Genomic DNA, 23625 nt, shown 5'->3' on the forward strand with positions numbered 1-23625 from the left:
CATAACAAAACCCATGCCATTCGGCCCAGGATTATAACCCTGTGGGGATACATGCATTTGTGAATTGGGTCCTATTAGCGGTATTGGCATTTCGACATGCACAGGTTGGGTATTTCGCCAATTCTGTGGCATACCCCAGGGATACTCTCTAGTAACATTTACCAACTCTTGAGTGATATTATTATGCCTAGCATGGTTTTCAAGCAACACAGGAGGAGATCTTGCCCCCCTGGTCACATTGGTAGCATTATCAGGATTGGAGTTAGGCTGTTCTACATCTACATTATTATGGTTTACGTTCATGTTATCAGACGTAGACATAGTTCTTCCACTCCTTAATCTCATGCAATTCACACACCTAAAACTAGTCCAATTATGTTCTAAATTAAACGGGTCCCACCGGGCGTGCCAATTTGTTTACGGTGGAATTAACCATCAAATCCTGGGTTCTTTTTATTTAGACTAGCATACGAACGTATTTCAATTTAGGTGTCTCACTGCGCGTTATCGTGTTACCGAGAATGGAGAGTAGGATGAAAAAGTCTTAGCAACTACTTGTTTCGAAATATTCTTCTATTACTACTAACAAGCGATGCTCATGCAAGCAAATAATAATATGAACAGAGTGAACAATATATATGTTAGCAATACAAATCATAGTTCATTTCGTACAATGATCAAATTACGTTACACATGCGAACATATTGATTCCAGTACATGAATACACTACGTAATTAAACAAAGAACAAGAAGACTATTCTACTTCTACTCCTAAAAAAAAAAAGAAAAAAGTGGCCGAGAGTCAGTCATACCCAAAAACGATCTTGTGCACGAAAGCCATGTGTGTGTGTAGGCAGAGAGTGCTTCAGAGTCCAATTCTAGTATGAGTTTTTCGACCTCAGTAAAGGTCCGTACTCCTTGTATTTATAGAGCAATTAAAGGCGGTTGATTCTGTACATGTACGCTTTTGACTCAACCGCTATCCACTATCTTTGCTACGTGGTCTTGACTCAACTTCCTTTAACCGCTCTTCCCACGTTCCTTGTTTTCTCGATTGATTTTTTAGTAACCGTTTTGGCTTAACCTCCATGTTCTGACGGTCTCAACTTTTCAACTATTTTCGAGCAACACTTGTTTTTTCCGAGTCCCATAATTTCATCATGTGTTGATTTTACTTCTCAGGCAGCGCTATCAATCTTTTCGAGTCACATGATTTTCGAGTATGCCTAACACTTACACCAAGGTGTTTCTTATGTTTTGTTTTTGACATCAGGTTTATGTTAAGAAGCAAGTAATACTGGATCCATTTAATTTTTTAATTAAGCATTCAAGTCCCGATCAAGAAAGGTATCATGTGCTTGCCTTGAGATAATTTCTTGGCATTATAAAACAACCAAGAAAGACATCAAATTGACTTGAATTTTAAAAGTAGTAGGGATGAAATTCGTGAAAGAAAAAACTAAGGGGATCAAATCAATTCGAACTTTAAAGTAGCAAGATAAAAAAAATGTAACTAAACTAAAAAATGTAATACAAGATTAAACCTAGAACTTAAAATAGGATTATTGTGATAAAAGTCACTTTATTTCTAATTAATGAAAAATGGAAAAAAGTACAATTCTAAGGGCATTGAATTTTTCTTTTTTTAGTAATTGAAAGACATTAATTAAAGAATAAAATAAAAGGTATAAACAGTGTTTTCAATATTTTAATTTTATTGTGATTTTAAAAATAATTTAATTATAATTTTAATAAACACGATACTAATAAATTAATAAATGCTTTTATGTTTCTCGTTGATAAGATTTTTTTTAAGAATTCATTTGGACAAATAACTTATTTAATATTTTATTCAATAAACTTTTATGTAATGAAAATTTATATTATAAGTGTTTAAAATTCAATAAGTTGTTATATTTAGATATACATATTAACAAATACTTATATAATTTTGAATTGTTTAAATGTATTATTATTTCAGCATTTATAAGATGTTATTTTGTTTAAAAAATTAGAAAATTATAAATTAAATTTTAACTAAAAGTTAAATAAAAAGGCTTTAAAATGTCAGCACTACAAAATTAGCTAATTTTGAATTTAGTCCCTGTAAAAAATTTCTTTGTTTTCAATCCCTCCAAAATTGAAACTATTTTTTTTTATCTTTATTTTTGTGTGATCCTTTTTAATCATTTTTTTATTATTAAAGATTAAGTGGACATCCTACTATATATTACATATTACTATTAGTGATCTCATCTTAATATTTAAAAGTTCATTTTTATCCTTAAAATAATTATTATTCGCAAAACAAAGTGACTTTAAATTTTATAGCGATAAAAATCAAAGAAAAATATTTTGTAGTGATAAAATAAAAAATTATTTTTTATGAGGACAAAAATATGTTTACAAATTTTAGAAAGATGAAAAATAATTTTTTTTAAAATTATGAAAATTAAAACTCCTAATTCTACCAAGATTAAAAACATTTTTTAGTAAAAGAAAATATAAAGGTATTAAATAATTTATAAAAATAACATTACACATCACAATAAATATTATATAATAAAAAAATTATTAGTTATCATTCACCTAATTTTAGTTTATAAAAAGTTAGTAATAAAATATGAAAAATGAAAAACAATGATTAAAAATTAAGAATCCTAAATTCAAAAATAAAAAATAATAATTCTATATTTTATAAACTCACAATAAAAAAAAATCGAATAAATACTAACAACAAATTGAGGAGAAAGAGAGAAAAAAAATACTTAGGGTAAAAGAGTAATAAAGTAAGTAGAAGTTTGTTTTAGGAGAGAGAAGTTTCTTGGATTTGAAGCAAAGATTCAGAAATATATAGCATACATTGATACATTGTTTTGCAGTTTACATTCAACACTTATGGCACCTCTTCGATCGATCTGAAGACATAGACGCTTTGGTGTCGTCATATATAGAAAGAGCATATCTAAGAATGCGAAATTCTGAATCGTGTCCATTTATCGTACCAAGGTGAGAATTCTTGAACCAGTATGTTGTTTTAGAATATTTATTGACTAAATCTATTAATATGCATTCTGCCGCTCAAAGATACTTTGGTAGCCTCCCTCCTTTCTCTGTCGATTCATGCTTGGTGTGATCGAGGACTGTTTCTAACAAACTTTAAATCTAAGCCATATTTTTTATTTAAAATTAATTTACTCTTGTTTAATTAAATAATTTTTATTTTTATTTTTATTAGTAAAATTGTTAATTAAATTTAATATGTAAGAAATTTTTTATTTATGATAATATTATGTGTGTGTATGTATAAATTTTATATTATTGTATAATTTATGTGTTAACAAAACAATTATAATAAAATATTAAAATATATTACTTTATAAATTTTTTTTAAATTAATTAATTAATTAATTATATATATATATATATATATATATATTCATTTCAGTTTTCTTTTATAGAATTTATTTGGTGAGACACCGTGAATTTATGTTAGTTTGGTTACTTTTGTCTTATTTAATATCATCATAAGGAGGAAATCCACCTACAATTAGAAAGGAGGAATGCTACTTCCTTTTTAGAACTTACATTGTGTTTGGTTGAGAAAAGAAAAAACTGAGAAATTGGCTTTAGTAAAATAGAAGAGAAAAATAAATCAATAGAAATAGAGTGAAAATAAAATCGTTTGTTTTGAGAGAAAGAGATAAAAAAAATTATATTATAAAATTATTTAATTTAAATAGATGAAAAAAAAACATGATAATTAAAATAATAGCAATTTTACCTTTTTTATATTACATACCAAAATTTTATTTTTTATTTCTATTAATTATTCATTCAAATAAATGATTAACATATTTGAATAGTTGGCATCATGAATAGTATATAAAGAGGGCACGTTCCTATTGGGTGGTATGAGCTTTCAGTTTCACTGAATTGTTTTGTTGACCTTAAAAGAATAACACACGCCTTCTACTCTACTTCATTGTTTTAATGGCCATTCCAATAAATGAATATCATATTCACTCTCAATTTCGTATTCCAATCAAATAACTCATGCATTCAAATATAACTGAACAATGAAATAGTCTATTCAAATGAAATGAATTATATTTAAATAAAAAAATTAATAAGTTAACCTCTCTTTCAAATTTTTACTTGATTCTGCAAAGAAATTTACCGTCTAATGAGTTTTGTATTAAATAAACGAATAGAAATATTTCAACAGAATTATTTCTTTTCTCTTCATACTATTTTACATTTATTTGTACGAAAATAAAACACAATATTAAAGAATAACATGACATTGACCCTAATTAGTAAAATCTTAGCATTGAATACAATAAAAAAAAAACTTATTTACTTAAATAATTCTAGTTGAGTCAGGAGTGTAACTCATTTCCTCATATCAGTTCCTCTAAGATAAAATAATAAGAGTGAAAGTGGGCTGACTTAGGCCGGGTTTGAATGACTCTGTTATTTGATCTAATCAAAATTTAACGGGTTTGGCTGGGTCAGATTTTTACAATTTTTTTTTAAACTGAACTTAACCTAACCTAATTACAAATAGTTTGGATTGGGTTAACTTAATCGGATCAATATAATTAAATTTATTTATTTTTTGTAAAAATTTAAATATTTTAAAATAGATGTAAAATATTTAATATATTATTATGAATACAATGTTATCAACTTATATAAGAAAAATAATGATACAAATTTTAAAATAAATTTATTAATTTTTTACATTATTATCAACTAAAAGCATTAACATTAATTAATACAAAATAAATTTAAAATAAATATATTATATTGTTATAATACTATCAATCTAAAATACAAAACTCACTAAATAAGAGTGATAATGAGTATTATCATAAATAAATGATCATTCAAATACTATTATTATTATTATTATTATTATTATTATTATTATTATTATTATTATTATTATTATTATTATTATATATGACTGGGTTAGATTGCATAATGGGTTGAAAACAAAAAAATCCATTATCCGACTTGTATATTGTCGAATTGGATTAGATCTGATTCAAACACACAAAAAAATTTAATCCAAACTCAATAAATTAATTTGAATTTGCAAATTACCCGGACCCACTTACATCCTTATAAAATAATATCAAACAATATATGTAAAGGAAGAATTGAACTTTAATCCTTAATTATGTATAAGATGCGAATTAAACAACTTTCAATAGTCCTATACACAGCGTAAGCAAGATTGCCTGGTGTTAAAAATGGCTATTATTTCTTAAAAGAAATAGTAAAATAAGACCAACAAATAATTATGAAAGTCAATCTGAGTTGACTTGAAACGCGTATGCAAGGGATTCTTAAATAAAAGTCACCCATAAGTCCAAAAGATGAAGGGCAGACCCCACTATAAAATGAGAGTGCTTGATTGTGTTAAACTCTAAAACCATAATCCCAAATGCATCACAAGTACGAGCCTTAAATTGTTGTGTGATAGTGATTGTGTCTCAAATATCTCAATTTTACAAATTTTATCTATTTAAATTCCATATATTTTAATAAGAATAATAAATATATTATTTAATAATACATAACTGAAAATTATAATATATAATTTAAATAAGTAAAAATGATATGACTATGATATTTTAAAACTAATATTTTATACTTAAAAAACTAAAATTGTTAATTTAAAATTTAAAAATTAAAACAACATAATTATAATATTTAAAAAATTAAATTATTCAATTAAAATCTCAAAACGTTGTAATACTAAAGTCATTGGAAAAAAAATATAAAAAGCAATTAAGGCAGCATACAATGAAGCTTTAAAAAAAAAAAAAAAAAAAAAGCAGACTCAAGTCAAAAAGTGTGGAGACATGAGACTTGTTGCTCATATATTACAGGATGTGGGGCTCCACTAGAAATTTCTCGGAAATTTCTCAGAAACATTCACGACATTACTGTATATTTTCATCTTTTGTTTAATTATTCTTTCATCGTTTTGAAACATTATAAATAAATATACATGGCATGAAGGGTATATTTATATACACTGTACAATTGTTGTCTATATCTTCTCTGCTGACCCGAGAAGCTGTCGTGTTGGTGTAAAGAATCTGTGTATTCTTCTCTGTTTGCAAGAAGTTGGATCGGTATGTAGTAAGGTCATTCTCTCCATTTACATATTTAACGACAGTTAGAAATAATAGATGATGAAACAGAATCACTAATTTGATTTCTTATTGTGTTCTCATGTTTTAGCTGAAAGATTATGGACTTTAAAACAAGAGGGGTTCGGTGATTGGCTAGGATGCAAAAATAACTTGATTTCAGTTTTCTTTTATAGAATTTATTTGGTGAGACACTGTGAATTTTTCATTGAAGTAATTATAAACATTCATTTATATTTTTTTAAGTAATGTCAAGCATGCTTTAGTTATCAGCTTCCAATAATTTCTCTTTTAATATAAGGTAGGCCTACTTTCAGAGTTTAAGTTATTAGATTTGTCAGTTTTAACTGATATATTGGTTTAATATCTGATTGTTGAAATCTAATGGGATTGTGGGATGTGCTTTGCAAATGTAGAAGAATGCGTTAATAACCTTTTTTTTTTATTTCTCCATTTTATGTCAATGCTTTTCTCGAGGCCTTGGTTTGTTTAAGGCTAAGTTAGTAGTACCTACTATTCTAAGTGCTTCCACCTTTTTTAGCAGTCTTTGTTTTCTGTTTCTGGTATATGGATGAAAATTAAGCATCAAATGATCTATAAAAGCTGTAACATCAAATATTCAACTGTCAATATCATATTAATTAAACTCTTTTAATCAATACCAGTTTGTCTTTAAAGCTGAGATATTTTCTAAACAATCTATCCAATGAACAGTTGCAGTGCCTTGAACAAACTGCATAATTTTCAATCAATGTTGGATATAAGATAGTCATCTGTTTGATAACATGTCAAGGAAATATAGATATGATATTTATGTTTAGGACTTAAGTTTCGATCTGGGCTGCTATAAGGTAATAATCTGAAGTTTTGATTCATTATTCATGTTACTAGGCTTTTTTATATATACTTGTTTACTTATCTTTTGGTCTGTTCAAATGGACTATCAGCATTTCAAAGTCAAAAGCAAGTCGGTGATCAAGGTTTAAGAAATCTCCAAGGATCACAAAACCTCAAAGTCACACTAGCAATTTGGCAAACATTTGTCTAATTGTTCTTTTGTAAGTGAGCAAGATTATGATCTTTGAAGTTTGAAGTGCTTGATCTCATATTAAGATTTATAAATTCCAACAAAAAAAATATTAAGTAGAAGTGTCAAGAAGATACTGAAACATAAAATCCTTTTATTATATTTCTTCAAGTGTAGTGTTAAATTCATTACAGGCGCAGATCATAATGGTTGAATTGCAAATCATCAGTGATGTTGCTTCTTCCTCTAACTCTTCTTCAATGGTGTCTTCAAAAAAATATGAAGTTTTTCTAAGCTTTCGTGGTGAGGATACTCGCATGAACTTTACAAGCCATCTTTATGAAGCTTTGAAGAAAAAGGAAGTTGAAACCTTTATAGACTATGAGCTTAGAAAGGGAGATGAAATCTCACCGGCACTCATCCAAGCCATAGAAAATTCTCTTGTATCTATTGTCATCCTCTCACCAAACTATGCTTCCTCAAAATGGTGCTTGGAAGAACTCAGCAAGATTTTAGAATGTAGGAAAAAGCAAGGACAAATGGTGATACCTGTATTTTACAACGTAGATCCATCCCAAGTGAGGAAGCAAACTGGAAGCTATGAGCAAGCCTTTGCAAAACATAAGGGAGAATCCAATTACAACAAATGGAAAGCTGCTCTCAATGAAATAGCCAATTTAGCTGGGTGGGACTCTCAAAATAGGTAAATAAAATGATTCAATTTTTTGAAAGAAAAAAAAAAGGAAGAAAGAAAATTTGTTGATTTAAATTGAGTTAACAAAATTTGGTTGAAAATACAACAAAGTTTAACGATGGTAATTAAAATTATGACACAAATTATATGATATCAAAATAAAAATTGAAGTGAACAATGAAAGATATAGAACTATAATAGAAATATTTCTAAGAACTTCTCTACTAAAAATAAAGAATATTTTTCAACAAATAAGTTCTTAAAACATTTATAGATTTGTATTCAAACATGCTCATAGTTGTTTCCTTCTATTGTGTATGATTGTGTTATGCAATTGTTGCTCATCAAAGAATTTCTTTGTCCATTATTGTTTTTAATTGTGTAGAGTTAAAAAATAATTCTTTTTTTCTTTTTCTTTTTAGTTGAATAAATGACAGAAATAAGATAATACATTAACATGAATTTCCTTTACATGGTTTGAAAGGATTCTCCTCAATCATTGGTCTCACCAGGTTTCCACTATGAACAATAATATTCCCATAGTATATTATTATACATAGTAAACATGTAAGCAATGATAATTTATTATAATTTACTCATCTATTATGAATGTTAGTATATGATAGTTGTCAAGGGAATAGTTGGAGGAATAATAGAAACTTATTTGTATTGAGAGAGTAATAGTAGTTGTGGTAATTGTTGTTGATGTTGTTGATATATTACAATGAAGCTCTAATTTGCCTATTTATAGGCATAATGCTCCATCTCTAGATGATGGTGAAAATATCTAGAATTTTCTAAACTTTTCAAGTCTCTACACTCTTTTAGATTTTTCTAGAGACTTATACATTTTATCTTTATGTTTCTAGATTTTTCTTCTTCTTTCTTATACAAATTATCTTATGTTTCTAGAATACTCTTTTCTTTTCTAGAATTTGCATCATAATTTAATACTCCTCCTTGATGCAAATTTCGGTAACTCCAAGCATAGTCCGTAGTTGTTCAAACTTCACTCTTGGTAGTGCCTTTGTAAATATGTCTGCAACTTGATCTTCTGTTGAGCAGTATTCAAGTTGAATTTGCTTCGTTGTCTCTGCTTCTCTGATGAAGTGATATTTGATGACTATGTGTTTCGTTCTTTGATGATGAACTGGATCTTTGCCATTACTATTGCTGATTTGTTGTCACAGTATATAATTGTCGGTCCATCTTGTTGTTCACTCATTTCTTCAAGTATTCTCCGTAGCCATATTGTTTGACTTGTAGTTTCAGCGGCTGCTATATACTCTGCTTCTGCTGTTGATTGTGCAACTGTTGCTTGCTTCTTTGAAGCCCAAGAGAAAAATCCAGATCCTAGTGAGAAGGCATATCCTGATGTACTCTTCATGTCATCTATTGATCCTGCCCAATCACTGTCGGTATAGCCAATCATCCTTGATTTGGTCATAGTTTTATACCATATACCAAACTCCCTTGTCCCTTGTAGGTATCTCAATATTATTTTTCCTGTTCCATAGTGAATTTGACTTGGCTTTTGCATGAATCTTGATAAAAGACTTGTGGCATACATAATGTCTGGTCTTGTGGCTGTGAGATATAGAAGACTTCCGACTAGACTCCTGTATCGGGACGCATCAGCTTCTGGTGCTCCATCCACCTTTTGTAATTTCTCATTCGTCACTAGCGGTGTACTTATAGGTTTGCATCCGTACATATTAAATTTCTTTATTAAAGCTTCTGTATATTTCTTTTGTGAGATGAATATTCCATCATTTCTCTGACTAACCTCTATACCGAGGAAGTAACTCATCAAGCCAAGATCAGTCATCTCAAAGGTCTTCATCATGTCTTCTTTAAACTCCATCATCATATTTGTATTGGTTCCAGTATAAATAAGATCATCTACATACAGAGATAGTAAGAGAGTATGCTGACCTTGAGTCTTGATGTATAGTGTAGGCTCACTCTTACTCCTCCTGAATCCATGATTAGTGAAGTACTGGTCGATCTTGCTATACCATGCTCGAGGAGCTTGCTTCAGGCCATATAAAACTTTCTTCAATCTCAACACTTTGCCTTCATGGCCTTTCATCACAAATCCTGGTGGTTGCTCCACATAGATCTCTTCTTGGAGTACGCCATTGAGAAATGCAGACTTGACATCTAATTGGTAGATGTTCCATCCTTTTTGTGCCGCAAGAGCTATTAGAGCTCTTATTGTGTCTAGGCGTGCGACTGGAGCAAATGTCTCATTGTTCCACTCCTGGCTGTTGTGAGTAGCCTTTAGCGACCAATCTTGCTTTGTGTTTTTGTATAGTTCCATCAGGATTAAGCTTTGTTTTATATACCCATTTTACTCCAATGACATCTTTTCCATGAGGGCAATCTACGAGCACCCATGTATTATTCTCCTCAATCATTTTAATCTCTTCTTCCATAGCCTTGACCCATACTTCTTGGTTTGCTGCCTCTTCAAAGCTTCCTGGTTCAAGTATGGCCAAGTTGCAGGTTTCATATATATCTACTAGTGATCTAACTCGTCTCGGAGTAGACTCAGGTGATGATTCTTCTTGTTGTGGAACTATTCTTGGAGATTCTGGAGAGATAACAATGTCTTGATTGTTGTCTTCCAGACTTGATGTAGTTGGTTGATTGATGGGCATGTATATAGTCTTCTTCTCAATTCGTTCTTCTTCCCAGTTCTAAGTAGCATTTTCGTCTACTTCAATATCTCTACTGATTGTTAGTTTCTTTGTCTGAAGATTATAGACTCGGTAACCTTTTGATTGTGAGTTGTATCCCAAGAATATGCCTCGCACGGTTTTGTCTTCTAACTTATGCCTTTTTTCATCTGGCACATGAATGTAGCAGATAGATCCAAAGACCCTTAGGTGCTTAGCTGATGGCTTCTTCCCGCTCCAAGCTTCTATTGGAGTCTTGTCCAGAACTGCCTTAGTAGGACATCTGTTGAGTAGGTAGACTGCAGTGTAGACTGCTTCAGCCCAGAATGTATTTGGCAGTCCTTTCTCCTTCAACATCGATCTCGCCATCTCCATGACTGTGCGATTCTTCCTCTTTGACACACCATTTTGTTGAGGAGTATATGTGACTGTAAGTTGTCGCTCTATGCCTTCATCTTCGCAAAATTTGTTAAACTCGCGAGATGTATACTCCTTGCCACGATCACTTCTAAGTACTTTTATTTGTTTTCCACTTTGCTTTTCGACAAGGGCCTTGAATTTCTTAAATATTCCAAAGACTTCTGACTTTGCCTTCAGAAAATAGACCCATGTCATTCTAGAAAAGTCATCAATGAAGAGGATGAAATACCTGTTGTTGGTGTGTGATGGTGTCCTCATCGGTCCACAAACATCTGTATGAATTAGCTCCAACAAATCCTTGGCTCTCCATGCTTTGCTTGTTGAGAACGGCAATCGGTGTTGCTTGCCGAGAAGGCATCCTTCACAAGCTTCAATATTTTCTTTTAGGTTAGGTAGATCCCTCATCATACCTTTCTGATGTAGAAGCTTTAAGGCACGAATATTGAAATGGCCAAATCTCCGATGCCAGAGCCATGAGTCATCAACTTCTACCTTCATGGCAAGATTAGTGCCACAATTGAAGCTTAAAGGAAAGTTTCTATTTCTCTTCTCCATTTTTACTTGGCCAATCTCTACCCTTTTACTATCATAAATTTTGCATCTATCTCTTTCAAAATGAAGAGAATACCCATTTTCCATCATTTGGCCAATGCTTAAAAGATTTTCTTTAAGATTTGGAACTAGTAACACGTCTTTGATGAGTCTCGTACCTTTCTTTGTCTCCACCACGACAGTGCCTTTGCCTTGAGACTCCACCATGGTGCCGTTTCCTAGTCGAACTTTGACTTTGACGGAGTTATCAATGTCTTTGAAGATGCTTTGGTCCTTGGCCATGTGATTGCTACATCCACTATCCAAGTACCAGCTTCCATCTCCGTTGTCACAAGATTCTTGGTTAGCATAGAACAGACGTTGCTCTTGATTATTCTCTTCGGCAAAATTTGCTTGATGTTTATTTTTGTTACGACAGTACTTCTCCAAGTGACCGGGTTTATTGCAATAGTGACATATTGGCTTTCCACGATGCCAACAATCTTTTTCTGCATGTCCTGGCTTATTGCAAATACCACATGAAGGGTATTTATCTTTTTTGTTTCCAGAGAAATTTCTAGAATCTTTGTTTCTAGAATATTCTCCAGCATTTTTCTTTCCTCCATCTTCTTTATTTCTAGACTGTAATTTAAGCTTTGATTGAAATGCATTTTCAACTGAATTTGTATCGGCACGGCTATTTAATCTTGCTTCGTGCGCTCCGAGGAGACCAATTAATTTATTCACCGATAGAGAAGATGGATCCGAGGAAGTTTCTATGGAAGCTACAATGGAATCATATTTTTCCGTGAGAGTGATAAGAATTTTTTCTACCACTCTCTTCTCCTTAACTTCTTTTCCATATAATTTCATTTTATTAACTATTTCTTTTATTCTTCCATAGTATTCTTCAATGGTCTCAGATTCTTTCATTTTAATGGTCTCAAATTCTCTTCTTAGATAGTGTAGCTTGACGGAGCGTACCTGTTCATTGCCTTCAAATTCTTCTTCCAAAATATCCCATGCCTTTTTTGCAGTATCGGCGTCCATGATCCTTCTAGCAATAGTTTCTCCCACAGCTTGTTGAAGAACAAATAGTGCTTGTGCATCCTTTTGTTCACAATCTTCTAACTTCTTCTGCTCCTCCTTAGACAGAGTGATAGTATTATCTGGTTTTGTATAACCAGATTGAACGATATCCCACAGTTTTTGTGAGATAAAGTATGTCTTTAGTTTAAGCTTCAAAAGATCAAATTTTCACCAGTAAAAACTGGTAAAGGGACAGATGAAAAATTAACGGTATTGGAGGCCATAGATCAAAGAAAATTGTTTATAAGTATAGAAGGGAATTTTGGAAATAGTTGGGTGATTTTTCTACGCCCAGTAGATGACCAAACGTAGCTCTGGTACCACTGTTAGTATATGATAGTTGTCAAGGGAATAGTTGGAGGAATAATAGAAACTTATTTGTATTGAGAGAGAAGTAGTAGTTGTGGTAATTGTTGTTGATGTTGTTGATATTACAATGAAGCTCTAATTTGCCTATTTATAGGCATGATGCTCCATCTCTAGTTGATGGTGGAAATATCTAGAATTTTCTAAACTTTTCAAGTCTCTACACTCTTTTAGATTTTTCTAGAGACTTATACATTTTATCTTTATGTTTCTAGATTTTTCTTCTTCTTTCTTATACAATTATCTTATGTTTCTAGAATAATCTTTTCTTTTCTAGAATTTGCATCATAATTTAACAATGAAGTTCACTATTGAAAAATATTTCCAATATTTTCTATTCAATAACCTAAAAATAAATTTTAATATCGATATCTTCAATAAGCCGACTCTTTTATAACTTTTATTTTATTCTATCCATAGATTCTTTATGTGTATTTGGAAACTTTTAGTTGCGTTAGATGCATGAGCGCATGCGTATGTAGAATAATAATTTCCATGGTAGTTTAAATAAGTTCATTGTGTAGAAAAAACATAGATATTGTTTATCTTCTCTAAGTCATTGAATTTTTATTCCTCAATTATATCATTTTCTCTATTATTCTAACATATTGATCTATGATTATGTATAATCATTTGTATAATTATTTTTTTTTCTATTGTATTTGTTAGGCTCATAACACAACATTTATTTCATTGTTTCTTCTTTCATATGCTAGGACTGAATCAGAACTCCTTAAGGAAATTGTTGGAGATGTTTTGCAAAAATTGACTCCTACATACCAAAACCAACTTAAAGGTCTGGTAGGAATTGAGGACAATTATGAGGAAATTGAATCATTACTGAAAATTGGGTCAACTGAAGTGATAACCATTGGAATATGGGGTATGGGTGGCATAGGAAAGACCACCCTAGCCACTACTTTGTATGCAAGATTGTCTCCTCGGTTTGAAGGTTGTTGTTTCCTGAAAAATGTAAGGGAAAATTCAAGCAGTCAAAATGGACTTGAAGCTTTACATAACAAACTTTTCGCCAAGTTGTTAGAGATTGAAAATCATTGTTTTGATCTGAATTTTGTGAGGCGTAAGCTTAAACATAAAAAGGTTTTAATTGTGTTGGATGATGTGGACACGTTACAACAATTAGAATATCTAGTTGAAGATTATGATTTGTTGGGGCCAGGAAGTAGAGTCATTGTTACAACTAGAAATAAACAAATTTTTAGTCTAGTTGATGAAGTATATGAGGTCAAGAAATTGAGCTCTGATCAATCTCTTCAACTTTTTTGTTTGACTGTTTTTGGAGAAAAACAACCTAAACATGGATATGAAGATCTTTCAAGAAGTGTAGTTTCCTATTGTAAAGGCGTTCCTTTGGCTTTAAAAGTTATGGGTGCAAGTCTTCGTCGAAGAAGTGAAGAGGTATGGGAAAGTGAATTGAGAAAACTCCAAAAGATTCCAAATATGCAAATTCATAACATTTTAAAATTGAGTTATGATGGCTTAGATCGTTCTCAAAAGAACATCTTTTTAGACATTGCCTGCTTACTGAAAGGAGAAAACAAGAATTCTGTAACAAGTCTACTAGAAGCTTGTGGTTTCTTTGCAGTATCTGGAATCGAAGTCCTTTTGGACAAAGCTCTCATAACAATTTCAAATTACAATTCGATAGAAATGCATGACTTGATACAACAAATGGGTCAAGAAATTGTTTATCAAGAATCCATCAAAGATCCGGGAAGACGAAGTCGATTATGGAAACATGATGAAGTGTATGAAGTATTGAAATATAACAAGGTAAGTGGAAAATTTAATGGTTTATTTATGTACTGTAGCTAGTATGATAGCCCAACCAATTATTATTTTTAATTTTTTTTAACAGGGAACTGATGATGTTGAAGGGATAATTTAAAATTTGGATACATTAACTGAGGATCTGTGTTTGAGCTCTGATTTCCTTGCAAAGATGCCTAATGTGAGATTTCTTAAAATCCATACAAAGCACCGGAATAAAAAAAAATTTAATGTGTCCCTTCCTCATGGTCTCAAGTCATTCTCTTATAAATTGAGGTACCTTCAATGGCATGGATTTTGTCTCAAGTCTTTGCCGTCTAACTTTTGTGCTGAACAACTTGTAGAGCTTCACTTGTCTCTGAGCAAGGTTAAAAGGCTTTGGAATGGGGTTCAGGTAGAAATGTGACTATACTTGCTACATTTTTTTTCTCTAAGTTTTTAAAGGTACAAGTGAGCCTTGAATGGTAACTAGTTAGGTTTCTCTTTTAGTTAAGGCCCATGATTATCAATTTAAATTTTTTCTTAACATTGTGATGCATCTTTCTTGTTACAGGATCTTTCGAATTTAAAGACAATTCTCTTAGATGACTTGCCAGAGCTGGTTGAGATGCCGGACTTATCTATGGCAAGAAAACTTGAACGTATTTCTCTTCAATATTGTATAAGTTTGCGTGAGCTCCATCCGTCCATCACGTCTCTCCCTAAGCTCACACAGTTGGAGTTATTTGGACTTTCAAAAATTGATATCCTTAAAGTTCATTCAAAATCTCTTCGTAAACTTAGCACCTTGGGTTGTTCATCATCTCTCAAGGAATTCTCAATTACATCAAAGGAAATGACTACTTTGGAGTTATTGGAAACCACTATAAGTGCATTGCCGTCATCAATTTGGGAAAATAGGAAACTTAGTAAACTTACTCTAACAGTCTCAAACAATTTTGAAAAGTTATCAGATGAAGGAGGAATGGGGTCGATTACAACACTGAACCATTCTGAGTGTGTGAAGCACAATGCATGCCATACCCACCACAACTTTGGAAACTTATCATCTTTAAAAGAGTTATGGTTAAGTGGAATTAATGATGTGAGCTTGTTTGCAAACATCCAAAACCTTTCACTGCTGCAAGTACTTCACCTGGAAAATTGTCAAAACCTTGTGTCTCTGCCACAACTTCCACCATCACTGGGTGTGCTTAGTTTAAGTGATTTAAGGGAACTCGTGTCTCTACCACAGCTTCCACCATCCCTTGAAATTGTTCAGTTAATTGACTGTAGGAAACTCGTGTCTCTGCCACAGCTTCCACCATCCCTTGAAAGTCTTCAGTTAAATGACTGTAGGGAACTCGTGTCTCTGCCACAGCTTCCACCATCCCTTGACAGGCTTTTGTTAAATGATTGTAGGAAACTCGAGTCTCTACCACAGCTTCCACCATCTGTGACATATGTGAAAGCCATTAACTGCACTCTTCTAGGGACAGATTTCACTCAACGGATAGCATTACAACACATGTTGAGTCGCTCACAGAGCCTTAACTTCGGTAAGTTTTTCATGTTCCCAGGAGACCATGTGACCGACAAGTGTGAGTTTCAAAAAGCAGGGACTTCAATAACTATTCCTTACCTCTCACCGTCGAACTTGTGTGGTTTCATTTGTTCCCTCGTCCTTTACAGGGGATCATACGATGGTATTGTTTCGTCTTCTGTCTATCAAGATGACGAAGGGGTCTTCTACGACAATTACTTAGTCTCCAAAAATCTAACTTCAGATCACATTTCATTTCACTATTTTAAACCAAAAGATCTTTCCAACGACGTACCATTGAAATTTGAATTTCATTTCTATGAACGGGGTAGTCGTAAAGATTACAGTCAAGAGAGAATAAAAGAGTGTGGAGTCTTCCCAGTGTATGCCTCAAGCATGGAAATTAGAGTTGGAGAATCTGATGATGAAAATGAATTGGAATCCATTTCTCAAATCAATAATAATGAGTCTCAGCCTAGTGAAAATGGAGATGCAGTTGGAGTTGGAGTTGGAGGCTCTAGTAATGAAAATGGATTGGAATCCATCACTCAAATCCATGAGAATGAGTCACAACATGAATCCATTAGAGTTAAAGGCTCTAATAATGATAATTAATGGGAGTGGGGATTTTATGCTTATTAGACTACTTCATTGGTATGAAACTTCACCTAATTCACTTCTTTATTGTAGGCTCCTTATTTTGAACTCTTTTCTTAAATTAAATTATAACTTCAAATATAGTAGTTATATGCTGGAAATACTCTTGATTCTGAAAAATTATAACTTGTATATTACAATAACAATGTGTTCTACTCCAATGTTGAACAGGTTTTCTTTTGAAACTTGGTGGGAAGAGCTCTCTAGCATGGTGGAATAGTCAAAGCAATATTCAGAACTCTTTGATGGTCTATTTCACGTCATTTACAAATAAAAAGAGATTATTTATTCTACAGTAGATGAGTGATATATCAAACTATGATGGTAATGAGTTTATGATTCAAAATAAGAAAACCTTTCTTTGTCTCTTGTCAATAAGATGAGTGATATCAAATTATGATGTGCTAGGAATGTTTCTCTGTTCAGACAATCTAATAAAATAAATGATCTGAATCGAATTGTTTAAATTTGTTTAGTTTTTTCTTGATCGGATCAAATAATATCCAAATCAAATAAATTCAACTTTTATTGATTTTGGATTACGAATTTATATTATATAAATTTGATGATTCAAAAAATGAAAAAATTAAAATTATTATTATTATTTTATTTCATTATTATAATTATCTTAATATTATTTTATAATATGATTTTACTAGTAACGCATAAGTGCAATATTATTTTGTTGTACTAATAACACTCTAGCAATATTACATTTATAGTAATTTTTTTATGATATTATTATTTAATAGTAATATTAATATATTTATAATATTATTATTTTATTAGTTATCATACACTCTCTTATAAATTATCATACAATTCATATTTGGACACACATAGCACACACTCTACCATTCAACTTTGTCACTTTTTTGCTAGTTCAAGAGTCGTTGTTCAATTAATTTTAATCTAGCAATTAGACTTAGTACCAAAAAAATTTAGCATTTATTTTCACTCAATATATTATTTGCATATTGGCATTTAAGTTGAGAAAAAAATGGATGAGGAGTACTTTAATAATAATTGTAACTTAGAAAATTATTTTATGTTCAAGAGACTCTTCATTTAAATATTTATTAACTTTAAATGTTAAAGTATGTTTAAATACTTTAATTTCATATTTTTTTTATATTATTTTTATTTATTCTTAGATTTTATTTATACTCTGTAACACCCAATTTTTTATTATTATTTTAATGGCATTTTCGTAATTTTAATAAAGTTATAGGGATATTTTGGGTTCCGGAACGGGCCGTTCCAAAAGTGGAACAGGCTGTTCCAAATGTTGAAAATGTGAAATTTTTGTAGTCCCAGAACGGGCCGTTCTGGTGTGGAGAACGGGCCGTTCTGTTGAGATTTGAGAACGGGCCGTTCTACTTTTTCGGAACGGGCCGTTTTGATTTTGGAACGGGCCGTTCCAGTTGAGAAATTTGCACAAATTCGAAGGATCCGGAACGGGCCGTTCCGAATTCAATACGGGCCGTTCCGGGTACACCAGTTTGCCTATAAATAGGAGGCTGAGGGGTGAAAATTTTAGAGAGAGAAAGAGGAAGAGAGAGAGAGAAAGAGAAAGAAAGAGAGAGAGAAAGGAGGAGGGAATCCAGAGGAGGAGGCTTTGCCCAAGTTTCAACTCCGCTTATCCAGGTAAGGGGGGGGAGTGAGAACCTCGCTCAGGGGTGTGGGGATAATTGTTGGATAGTTTATTTGTCGGATTGGCCCCCAATCCCTTGCCGTTGTGCTGTCTTATTTTCTATTTGCTCTACTTTATTCCTTGTTGGAAATAGTAAATAATTATGTAATCCCAACCCCTTGTCGTTGTTCTGTTTGATTTTCTATTTACTTTACTTTGTTCTTTGTTGAAGGTGTCGTTATTCTGTTTGATTTTCTATTTACTCTACTTTGTTTTTGTTGAAGGTGTCGTTGTTCTGTCCGATTTTCTATTTATTCTATTTTGTTCTTTGTTGAAGTAATAAATGAATATGGAATTAATGTTAATAATAAATGAGTTTTAATATGAAAAAGAATGCTCTCTGTGAATACCTATGCGGACCTTATGAGGAGTATTGATGACATGACCATGTGAAATATGGACAAATGACATGAGACCTAAGCATGGACTATTGAGACAAATATGATTATGAGACTATAACAAATGAGGATATGATGTACTAAATAAAATTATGTAACAAGTTAAATGTTGAGTCAATGAAATAATGAATGTATGACATGCATCATATGCATATCTTATTCTAGGTGTGCCGCTGAGGCCGCATACCAGTGATGTAACTTGCTAACAAGGTGTACCGTAGGGTCACCAGTGATGTAACCAGGTGTACCTTTGGGTCACCAGTGATGTAACCAGGTGTGCCTTAGGGTCACCAGTGATGATATGTGAAACTTCCTTATGGCGCCACATGCATGCATTTATAAGTCAAGATCATGACATCATTGCATGATAAATGAATATATATGTGATATTGATGATGTATGTGTATTGTTTATAAGTGACTTATATTTGTTGTGTGTGTGGGTGCTATCTAGCCTTTATTTCTGCACCTGAAATTGAGTGAGATGTTTCTCACTCCCTTGTTGTTTTTGTATATGTTTAAATTATGTTGCAGGTGATCAACATCATGAGGATGTTAGTGATGAGGCTTAAAGGCTTCAATTGGGCATGCTCTGATAGGATGTGACATCGGGGCATAGTTATTTTTAGTTTAATATGTTATTGTTTTAATAACTTTAGTTTCTCTTCTTTTGTAATTTCTAACGAAGAGATAACGTAGATAAAGTTTATAATTCAAGGAAAATGTATGTTAAGAATTGTAATTTGAACGTTCTTGATAAAAGACCAGAATGAATATCTTTGTTATATTTTATTACATGATTTGGAAAATATAAATTGATTCCTAACTAGGAGGCACTGCCACCTTTACTGGAGTTAATTTATATTTCCTTTATTATTATTTGTATATATATGATTTCTTGTTTTTCACTAAATTGTATTGAAAATCTTAACTTCTTTTCTTTTATAATATTTTTACACTGGAGTTATGATTTATGAGTTACGAATGTGAGTCTTCTACCTTGTTATATTTGAAATATTTGTCAACTATGAAAGATTTTATTTACTCAAAAAGAAGAAAAGAAATATTTTATTGTTACATTTGTTGTATATTAATAATGGGGTAGAGGGTGTCACATACTCCTTTAATAATAGGTTTTTATTTAAATTTTAGGATCAAATAATATATTCTTTGTTTTAAAAAAAAATATTTACTATTCTTTTAAAAAAATAATTAAACAAAACCAAACCATTGTTTACTGGTTTAGATCACAAACTTCTTTGATAAATCCAATCCAAACAAAATCAATCAAAATTGATTTAATTGTGCTATGTTTACAAAACTATGATAATTGCACTTGAAAATAAGGATCAAAACTTAGATATAGCACCTCTACAAAACATACCAAACATCTACGCCGCGAGTTTTGTCTCATACATTTGGCAAATTAACTTAATATATATACATATTTGTATTTTTTTCATAAAAAAAATAAAGGTAATTTGTGATAATATGTGATTTGGACTCACATATATGCAATTATTTAACATCTTATGTTTTGTTATTATACAATTGAATTAAATAATTTATATAATATATTTTAAATTTAAAATTATATATTTATATATTAATATATGTGGTTGAACAATTCATAGTTTGGTTTCTTTATCAATATTAAATTCCTTATAATTTTTTTTTGGAGATTTCTTTAAAACATGATATAAATTTTATTAAAATTTATAGGTATAAAATATATGCTATATTTTTATATAAAAAAATAATAAAGATCGGATTATGTGGTTCAATTAATAACTCATTAATTTTATTTTTTATCTATTAACTTAACACTTTAACTGATTTAATAATTAGTCTAATTTTTAAAATATCGCATCTACCACTTTATTGCGTCAAATTCAAGAACACGTATACAAACAAAAATGTCATATGATAAATTAAAATATAAATACCTAACATAAATAAAAACATTTATTTAAAATAAAAATTAAATATATTTCTACTATCTGGATTATGTTGAATTGTAGTCTGATATTTTTTAATTTACTAAAACCTTAAAATGAAATTCTTTATTCGACATAGCAATATATCGTTGGTCAGGGTTGGAGAGTACAAGTGACGGGAAAGAATTGTTCTTCAAATATGGATGTAAACGAGTTCAAGTGTGGTTCTATGTTTCTTATGACTTATAGCTTTGTAGCTATCCAACTTGGCATTAATTGTGATTTTAGTATTATTCTCTGAAGGTTTATAAATGAAGTAACAAGTTGCAATTCTTTTTCCAATACATTTCTTTTAGATTAGTTATAAAAGGTTCGGTATTAAACCTTAAAGTAATAGAAAACATCAAATTGTGAGATAGACTATTACTTATATTTCAATTCTTTAGCAACATTTTCTTATTTATATTTGTTAAAATGTTACTATATATTAAAAAAAATAAGTTATTTTGCTACACTTTTTTAAAAAATGTCATTATAGATAGAGTAACTTTTTTTTATTTCAATATTATTCTTTCTAACTGTTTTCAAAATCAAAGTCTCATATTGAGTAAAAAAAATTTACATAGGTTATTTTGCAACATTTTTTTTTATAAAAATGTTACTATAATTATTTCTAAAATCAAAGCCCCATATCGAATAAAAAAGTAAATTTTTCTTATCTCTAATTGTTAACCATAATTAAAGTCTCGCGTCGAATAGATTAAAGACTCATAAAGAGTATATATAAACATATAGTTATACTAAAATGAAATTTGATATTTTATATATAATAAGTGGTAATTGATTAAGAATGTCTTTAATTTTCTCTTAAAGAACTCTTAAGAATTTAAGAGAGATAAAAATATAATAATTGATAGTAATATATCTAAATTAAAATTAATTATCATTTTATAAAATTAACAAAATATTGACAATATCATTAAAATGTTACAAAAATACTACTTTGCTAACATTTGAAAAATGTTACCTAATTATATAAAAATATTATTAAAAGTCTTTAACAACATGGACTATATACAATATTTGATAATATGTTGCAAAAGTAAATTAGTAACATTTATATATAATTAAATAATTTTTTTTAAATGTTATTAAAACCTATTTATGTTGTAGTGACTATTAACTCAACAAAAAAAGAATTAGCAAAGCATATTCTTATTTAGATCATTGAATTCAATTAAGTTATAAGAAACCATTAAAATCTTTGTACTTTATATTACTTTGATTTCATTTACTCCAAAATATCATATTTATATAGAAAAATAACTAAAATTTATAAAGTTCTCAACCATTAGTTTATTTATACAAACAAAGTCCACCACAGTTAGTAAATAAATAAGCTTCTTAAGCATATTGTTAGAATTTGATTCCTAACTCTGTTTAGAGAAAATATTATTTGGAAGTACAAAATTTATTTCAATATAATCTTTAGTACATATTTGTTTAATTCAACTTAATGCTATAGACTTATAGTTTTAGCCAATAAAATTACTATTATGTTTATTAACTTTAAATTGACACAAGTGAAACTGACTTATATTTTTTAATTAAATTTATTTTGAAAACAAATACTATAAAATATTTTATTTATAAATTATACATTTTCCCATAACAATTATTGTCTATGTGAATATTTTTTAATTAATATACTTTATTTGATTCCTAACATCAATTATATGTAATTAATAGTTTGGTTAATATTAAACTAATATAACTTGATGGAATCACTTATGTAAATCACTATAATTAGCCTAATAACCGGAGAGAAAGGAGTTGGACACACACAAGTATAAACAAATTCACTTATCTCAAATGTATACCTATTTCACTCAATTACTCATATTTTACATCAAATTTTAATGATCTAATTGTTGAATTAAAATTTTTTATGCATAGATCAAATCTATAAATTTTAAAAAATTTGAAAATTATTTGGTACTACATTTATAAAATACTTTTATTATTATTTATCAATTTAAATTAATAAAATGAAGTATTAAATAATTTTCAAAAATTTTAAAACTTTGTAAACTTGATTTATGTATTAATTTTTTTTAATTCAATATCTAAATCATTAAAATTTAATGTAGAATATGAAATAAATTTAAGTAAACTTACCCTTTAAATAAATGAAACTCTTCCCTTTCTTTCTCTCTATATAACTTGATGGTAGTGAGAATGCGCATCAGTAAGTTTATCCTACTAAATTATTAGTTGATAAGCAAATTCATCCCTTTGGATAAAATTATATGATGCAATAGCTTCACAAACCAAAGTATTAGCAATGACGATTCCTATCGATTAGAAAAATAATAAGTAACAGCCACTATAATTTGAAGAACCAAACCGAATGTTAAGTTGAGCATTTCAATCACAAAAACAATGATATTTATATACTTAACATCACCTGTACCTCTCATCAACCTAATTTTTTCTCTCTCCTATTCTTATTTCTCACTAGTAGATACAAATACCAAGTCTATGAATATCATTTTCTATCACAAAAATCCTCTCTTTTAAAGTAGAAAGAAGGCAAGTTAATGTCTTGCGCCTTCACATTACCACAGAACGTTAAGTTAATTACAAAGCA

The 23625-nt window shown here is 30.1% G+C and overlaps 1 protein-coding gene across 10 annotated transcripts; it reads left to right on the top strand.

The window, feature by feature from the left end:
- Nucleotides 1-5663: 5663 nt before the first annotated feature.
- On the top strand, nt 5664-17415 carry LOC109812021 (disease resistance protein RUN1). Of its 10 annotated transcripts, none has more exons than XM_083068196.1 (6): nt 5664-6152; nt 6262-6356; nt 7118-7228; nt 7392-7900; nt 13695-14772; nt 17120-17415. In XM_083068196.1, the coding sequence occupies exons 4-6, from the start codon at nt 7404-7406 to the stop codon at nt 17129-17131; spliced, it is 1587 nt and encodes a 528-aa protein (XP_082924322.1). In that variant the 5' UTR covers nt 5664-6152; nt 6262-6356; nt 7118-7228; nt 7392-7403; the 3' UTR covers nt 17132-17415. The 10 variants fall into 10 exon arrangements, with proteins under 10 accessions (XP_082924322.1, XP_082924318.1, XP_082924317.1 ...); XM_083068192.1 differs by lacking the exon at nt 17120-17415 and adding an exon at nt 14858-14925 and having other exon boundaries at nt 5725-6164; XM_083068191.1 differs by lacking the exon at nt 17120-17415 and adding an exon at nt 14858-14925 and having other exon boundaries at nt 5725-6152.
- The last annotated feature ends 6210 nt before the right edge of the window (nt 17416-23625 follow it).

The sequence above is a fragment of the Cajanus cajan genome, chromosome 2, assembly GCF_000230855.2.
Source record: "Cajanus cajan strain Asha chromosome 2, NIPB_CcT2T_4, whole genome shotgun sequence".
Lineage (NCBI taxonomy): Eukaryota > Viridiplantae > Streptophyta > Magnoliopsida > Fabales > Fabaceae > Cajanus > Cajanus cajan.

Bases quoted from the DNA above. Each gene is read 5' to 3' on its own strand.
- LOC109812021 (XM_083068190.1), top strand. From the start codon at position 14,942: ATGCCTAATGTGAGATTTCTTAAAATCCATACAAAGCACCGGAATAAA. The intron at 15,164-15,322 runs GTAGAAATGTGA...TTCTTGTTACAG, and splicing joins GGCTTTGGAATGGGGTTCAG to GATCTTTCGAATTTAAAGAC.